The sequence below is a fragment of the Mesitornis unicolor genome, unplaced genomic scaffold, assembly GCF_000695765.1.
Source record: "Mesitornis unicolor isolate BGI_N332 unplaced genomic scaffold, ASM69576v1 scaffold149, whole genome shotgun sequence".
Taxonomy (NCBI): Eukaryota; Metazoa; Chordata; class Aves; order Mesitornithiformes; family Mesitornithidae; genus Mesitornis; species Mesitornis unicolor.
Genome location: NW_010206372.1, coordinates 36,915 through 44,379, shown reverse-complemented (window position 1 = coordinate 44,379; position 7,465 = coordinate 36,915). Strand labels below are relative to the sequence as shown.

Genomic DNA, 7,465 nt, shown 5'->3' with positions numbered 1-7,465 from the left:
TCTTTCACACATGCCACTGACACAGTAACCAGTGAAAAGTAAAAGGGACCCTGCTTGTTTTTGGTAGTAACTGATTCAGTCTTTATTGAATAAACTGAGGTTTTTAAGGCCAGTTGTGATGATAGATAAGCTACTACTAGCAGAGTACTAGGGAACTGCAAACATTGTGAGTGATGATAAGTACAATGGAGTCTTCTATTTTCTTTTTAAATGAAGATGACTATAGAGCTGCAGAACATCACTTCAACAGGTCATCACGTAAGAGTTATCCCCCCCTCTACTTCAGCATTTACTGTTGGGCCAGGTAAGGGTTATTTTTACTGCTTTTAAGATGTTAACACATAAGCAACCTAATTTAGCTGCTTGAACAAAAATGATGTTTGGTTCTGCTATCCGTAGTGCTCTGGGTAGAACAACAATCTGCTCGGTTCTTTAGAGGCTGAAGGTGGTCTTATATCTCTAGGACCATTCACATACAACTCATGAGCAGATTCAAGTAGTCTAATGAGGAATTCAAGAAGACTAACATTAAAATGTTTGAAGTTAGGTTGAAATATATCCATGGAATACCTGGATTGAGTATTACCAAAATTTATTTAAGAACAGACGTAGTGTCCATTGAAATCAGTCACGGGAGAGGGTTAGAAACAGCATACTTCAACTGCTGCAAGGAAATTCAGGTTAGAGGAAAGGTAAGAAAAACATCTTTCCTACTGTAGGATAGCCAGGCACTGGCATAGATTGCCTAAGGAGATTGTGGTGTCTCAGTCACAGCATTGGAGGATTATTTAGGAGAAGTTAGATCCCCTCCATGTAAACCTTGTCTTATGGCAGAGGAAAATTGAGAAACATCTCTAGATTTCTCCTCGTTCTGTTTTCTTTAGTTATGAGAAGCATATTTCAGATAAAAAACCTTTTTTGGGTTCAGGATATGCACATACACAGATTACACTGGCAGGCCTTTTGTGGTCATTCATTTATAACAGCTTGACTTAGGCAATAAATGGGGAGAGTTTACAGGCACCTTTCCAGAGGGAGATGTGATTATAAAAACGTATGCCAATTTTGGGAGGTTTTAATTTTTTAAATTCCTTGTGTTTTTGTTGTGTTTTTTTTCCCCCAAGGAAAATTTCCAGGAAAGGGAGGAATGGTTGCTCCTGGGATGACGTGCCAGTACACAGTCCGATTTATTCCTGAGTATCTGGGAGATTATGAAGATTCTATGGTAGTGGAGACTCAAGCATCAGTACCTCTTCTGATCCCGATTCAAGCTAAAAGACAGCCTCCAGTGTTGACGTGTCAGTAATGCCCAGTTCTTAAGTTTCTCTAAATTAAATGGATTTGTAGTTGTTTTGTTTGTTTTTTTTTAATTTGACTCTTTCCAATTTTATGTCACAAAATCAATGTGAAAAAACTTGCCAGTGCTTTTTCTACATTTTTTATATCTATCTCATTTTAACTCATAATAGATTTGTTAGTTCTTAAAATGTAATCCTGTCAAAGTTTTTCTCAATTATTTTTGATTGCCACATCAAGCTCATTTTTTTTCACTGTATTAGAGGAATGAGCAGGAGCCAATTTTCTAGGTTTGTGTCTTGCGGATTTGTGAACTACTAACTAATTACTAACCCTAAATATTAAGGAATTGTGATTTAATTATAAATATTTGATGCTATTAATTAATATTCATGGGATGTTACATTAATTATATATCACAGAATCACAGAATATTAGGAGTTGAAAGGGACCTTGAAAGATCATCCAGTCCAACCCCTGCCAGAGCAGGATCACCAGACCAGGTCACACAGGAACATATCCAGGCGGGTTTTGAATGTCTCCAGAGAAGGAGACTCCACAGCCTCTCTGGGCAGCCTGGGCCATGCTCTGGCACCCTCAAAGTAAGAAAGTTTTTCCTCGTGTTCAAGTTGAACCTCCTATGTTTCAGCTTGCTCCCATTGCCCCTTGTCCTGTCACTGGACATCAGAGAGAAGAGCCTGGCTCCTTCCTCCTGACACTCGCCCTTTACAAATTTATAAACAAGAAATTTGCTTTGATTTTTTGTAAATTCACCTTTCTTGTTATACGGAGCTTTTTTAAAAATCGTCTTACCTTTTGTCCTCATTCAATGGAGTCTTTTAAGTAGGAAGTGCCATTAAAATGTAAGATGAATGTAGAAATACACACCTCATACTGTTTAACTTTCAAATTGAAAGAATTTAAGGCTTTTTAGGGTTGCAGCACCTTGCATATTTGTTTCCAGTAATTTTGTCTTTAATGAGAACTGGCTTTGCCAGCTGCTAACCTTCACTGTGTCATCTGATTTTCTGTGTTGCTGCAGTGCCTTGCCTTGTAGACTGTGGTTTCTGCCTTGTTGGAGGAATAAAAGTAATGATGATTTTGTGCAGAAATGAGGGATCTCACCGTGGGAAGTTTTGTATAACGCCAAAGAAGGACTGGCCACTTTCTGATTTTGAGGTGAGTGAGTAGAAGGGAAATACTGGATATGGTATGGTATCAGTGCCCTGACGTGAAGGCCTTTAATGTAGTCATGGTATATTAGCTCAGAAGTCAGAAGGCCTTGCTGGGGACATCTCTACTGTTCAGTTCTATCAGGGATTCACATTTATCCTCCAGGCCAATCTCCCTGACTTGTGCCTCCTGTTTGTGCTCTGGCTTGCCTCTGGAAGAAGTTATCTTGCTCAGTGATGAGGTGAACTCAGGAATAGATCAGGGAAAGGACAACTGGCTTAAACTTTAATGGTACCCTTAAAGCAAATAGAAATGCAAGTAGTTCTAGCATTGCTTGAGATAATTTCCTCCCCTTTCCTCACTTACTGACCTTGCTGCACCTATAGACCTTAGCCTTCCACTCCAGTACTGCTCTGTCTTTAGGTTTCCATCACAAAACATGTTCTAAGTCATATGGACAAAGAAGATAAAATTTAACTGGTAGATTGGTATTTTATGTGCTGGAGAAAGGCCTAATGGGATAGCTGATGTGCCAGGATGTCCTTCCTGAGATGCTTTACAGTTCCAACTCAAAGTGAGTCATAAGCATGGAGAAGCAGACAGAGCTCCTATGCTCAGGCATAGCTGTTCTGTGAACAGAAATATTAGGGCTCCTGACACTATCATTTGTCTTTGGAGACAGCACCTTCCCTCCTGCTTTCACCAAGATAATTATAAAGCATGGACCACGTCTTCTAATTAAGCCATAGGCATAAGCCACGTGCTTTTGACATCTGTAAAAAAGAATAAAGAGGTAGAAATGTGACATTGCAGTATACTGCTTGTCTTAGGTAATCCTGTATTTTAAAAATAACAACTTGATCAGTTTGATTTATTTTTTTTTCCTTCTTTTTTTTAACAACTTAGGCTGTTGCCACTGTTGGATTTGTGATACAGGATCCTTTTGGGATCCGTCCCGCTGTTTTTGAGCTAGCTCCAGGGGAGAGTACGACAGTAGAGGTTAGTACCAACTGCTATAGAAAGTATTTATCCTTTTATCAAATACATTAGCAAACAAGATCATTTCAGAAGATCATGACTGGACCATGCGAATCTGGGGTTGTGTGAGCAAAAATGGTCAAATCCTTTTGTGCAATTGTACTGGAAGAATTGCAATTGTGAGTCGTACTGGAGAGTCTTTCATTGCAACTTCCAAGTCTTGCTTAGCCACTCGGAAACCAGTCAGATTTTCCTTCTGTGAAGAATCCTGTTAGAGAAAACAGGAATCTGGGAACACAGGAGTCCTTATTTCACTTCAGCTGGGACATCAAGTCCAAGAAACTTTTCCTTTCTGAGCTTCCTTGGCAAAAAAGGATATCTGAGGAAAAAAAAAATTTCTTTGATTGTAGAGCAGCAGGTACAAATCCTTCACTTATGATGTGCTCTTTCCTGAAAAAGATCCTGCAGTAGGTGTGCTTTACTGTTTGCCACCACTACTTTCTCTGATGTGGGTCACATTTTATTATAGCATCACTATGGGGCGAGGAAGAGGAATATGGAGAGTATCACTCTTCCAGAATCCTGCCCTTCCAGTATGTTCTGGCTGTTGATAAGAAGACAAGAATGGGTCAGGCAGGTGTGGATAAAGGAGAAACATTTCTCCTCTTTCATGTCCTCCCAGGTGCATTGCTTCAGCAGGGCAATGTAGGAGAGAAAGAGGAGATACATTTAGTATGAGTTGAGTTTGCAGGTGGTAATGGATAAGAGGTAGAATAACCACGCCCCACCTTACCCAGCCAAAGTTTTCGGCCTCTGAACAATTTTTGTTGAGATGGAGCTGAGGGAATGCACAGCAGCTGCACTGTTCACACTGCTGTGGCTTGGCAGTGGTGCCATTGCTCAGTGACTGCGGACAGATTTGATTCTGAGGGTGCAATTCATACAACTGACCCAGCAGACTGTCCACATCTGCAACAACTACAGAGGCAGCCTCTGGTGACCATGCAGATGCACACATGTACATTTAGTGACCCAGAAAACACCTCTTTCTTTCTGGTCTGTATGAAGGGAATGTGACACTGTTTCTTGCGAAGGTAAGATTTAGTACTGATCACTAGAACTGTCCTTTAGTGAACATTTATGAATAGAAGTTTATTATTTCCTGGAAAGAACTCAGTTACAGACATTGCTATTTCACTTCTCTCTTTCAGGTAGTGTTTTTCCCTTCTTCTCCAGAATTCTCACAGCAAATATACACCATTGTTTGTGACAGTTGCCAGTTCAGTGATTTTACAGTCACAGGTTTGTTTCTAACACCTTTCAGAGATCACGTTTCCTACACTGTAGATAATCAAATAATGTGAGTGGTTGTTGATGGCTTGAAGTGATGGTAAGATTTTACATCATTCAATTAAGTAAATACTTTGTTCCTTGATGGTGTTAAATGCTAAGCTATTGTGGTGGTGGTGGTGGTGGTGTTATTGCTACTCCATCCCAGTGCATGAAATACATGGGTTTCAGAAAGCACAAAGCTATTAACCCACTGTAGCCAAAACTCCAAATGTAAAATATCATCGAGTAGCAGAAAACCTCTGTAGTCAGGTGCAATTCATTCCTTAGGCTTTTGTGTCGATACAATAACATGGCAAACTATAAGACATGAGCTTTAACAAGGCTGAAAGACATTTGGGTGTGAAGCAAATTTGGGGTGCATCTTGCATTAGGGTATTCAGGAGAGACAGGCAGTCTTTGTGCTAGCTAATGAAACCGGTTGAAATTCTTGTAACTGTTTGTGCTTGTCCTGTAATTAACTGGGAGTGCTATAACATTAGGCTTGACTTGTAGTCTATTTAATCACTTTATTACAGGTATTTCCTCTGGAAATTTTTTAATAGTGCATGTGCTGCTGATTTTTATTTTAATATACTGCCCAAAACATCTGGTAGCCACATTATCAACCAATTGCAAACACTCTGCTCGCTTCAGTGAAACAATGCTGATTGAAGTGAGCTGAGGTTGTGGCCTTGAAATCCAGATCTGTTAAATACATGAAGAGAAGGTCTCTGCTGATATATGTTTAGGAACAAAGAACATCAGGAAAATATTGTACAATTAACACCTTGGAGTTCTGAAACTTGAGGAAATGCCAGATATAATCAGTAATGGCCATTGCTGACATTTGCTGTTAATGAGTAATATGAACAATGTTAATAGTTAAACAGTAATACCTCCTTATTTCTTCAAGGGGTTGGAGAGCTGATAGCTGTGGAGCTCTTGTCTGTCACGGGTGGAGAAAGCAAACCTGAACTCGGTGAAGTTACTGATGTAACAGCACAGCATCTCATACGATTTGACCCCCAAAACCCACACATCACCGAGGAGAAGAAATTGGTTATAAGAAACTCTACGTACGTAGCTGTTATTAATAAAGTAATGCTCTGCAGTCTGAACATACTGGTAGGGATCCCAATTGTGATGCCATCCTCCCTCAAGCTGGAGAAACCTTCATGCCCTTGATAAACTTTGTGCTGAAGCCTTGCTTCTTTTTGCTCGGTTGTTTAGTAATTAAGGATATGCTTGTAAGAGCAGGAACATTATCAATAGATCAAACATTATGGCAACCATTAGCCATACCATTCTATTCATACGCTGCCTGCCTAGGTCAATGTATTTGCCTCAGTGTAAATAAATCTACAACCGCAAAAGAGTCATAAATATGGACGGTTGCAGGAAATGTTTAACAGGGTCATCCAGATGGGATCTATCTAACTTTACATGTTTACAATGTATACTTGTGCAACTGAGCTAAGCACCTTGTGCTCTTTTCCTTTCATAGTGCAGGGAAACAGATGCTTTTAAGGAAGCAATTCTGACTGTAGACATCTCCCACAAAATAAGACATAAAGCATCCTGGACTCCACTAGATCTCTGCTGGTTAAAATGGGAGCCTAATGCAACTACCTCATATTAAAACTTTCACGTGATTCCTACTATTGAGTCCTAATAGATTTAAATATAAACTCTATTTGAAGACAAGGAATATGTCCCTATGTACAGTTACATTGTACTGAACATATTTACATCCTGATTTTACTCAAAATCAGTCAGGCAATAATAGAAGTACACTAATGTGCATGATTGCAGTAGCTAGAGGCTGCAGATCATCAAAGTAGTGAGGACATCAGTACTGGTTTTAGATACATTAATGTAAATTGCTACTTGCTACAGTGAATTTCTGGAAGTTTGTTTAGTGGCCTGGAAACCACACATGCATAAAGCCAGAAGAGAATGCTGTTTGGGTAAAGAAAGTGGGATTCAGTGAGCTGGATACTGTAGACTGACGAAGGGTGTGTCTATGCCAATTTCCACGTTTTCGCTGTGCTGTGATGATGACAGCAGCCCCTGCACGTCTGGTGTGTCAGCATTTGTATGAAACAAAGCTGGCCAGACTGAACTTCATAGAAGCAGAAAAGAGAAAACTTTCTACTGCTACAGAAACCAATACAAGAAGTTGCACTAGTTCAGTTTTATGCCATCGATACTGACTCTGAAATTCCAGTGTCCTTCCTCCTCTTAGTAAGGCAAAGTTTTTGAGGTAGTCCAAACAAAGTTTTAAAACCTATAACCCATTCCACAGAATACACTTCTGCTGAAGCAACCTAGTTAGAAACCTTTTCTGGATTACAGAGAATACTGCAGAGTCACACCACAACTTGGACTTGGATTAAATTCAGAATGTCATGTAGATGAGCAGCAGCAATCCAATGCAAACATACTGATATCAGTTTGGGGTTGATCTCAGATTCTTGAAAGAAGAATTGTCAAGTTTCATAAAAGTTGTATTACATTACAAGTTCAATAAGGCAAGAAAGTGTTGCCATATTTTGCATATTTATATAATTTACTTCAATAAATTAGCATGTTCTTTGTGCTGTTGATGTACTCTGGCTCTGTGCTGCCTCATCAGCTTTGTAGCTTGCAAAGACTGGTAAGTCTAACCTCTGTCATTTTCAAGGAG

At 39.6% G+C, this 7,465-nt stretch overlaps 1 protein-coding gene across 1 annotated transcript in view; it reads left to right on the top strand.

The window, feature by feature from the left end:
* The window catches only part of DLEC1 (deleted in lung and esophageal cancer 1), a 37,832-nt gene that overhangs the window by 5,086 nt on the left and 25,281 nt on the right, over window positions 1-7,465 (top strand). The window contains exons 8-13 of the mRNA XM_010191710.1: window positions 217-304; window positions 1,125-1,298; window positions 2,339-2,475; window positions 3,376-3,468; window positions 4,659-4,749; window positions 5,693-5,855. Of these exons, the coding sequence (XP_010190012.1) occupies window positions 217-304; window positions 1,125-1,298; window positions 2,339-2,475; window positions 3,376-3,468; window positions 4,659-4,749; window positions 5,693-5,855 (746 nt within the window). The remainder of the gene's footprint in view (window positions 1-216; window positions 305-1,124; window positions 1,299-2,338; window positions 2,476-3,375; window positions 3,469-4,658; window positions 4,750-5,692; window positions 5,856-7,465) is intronic.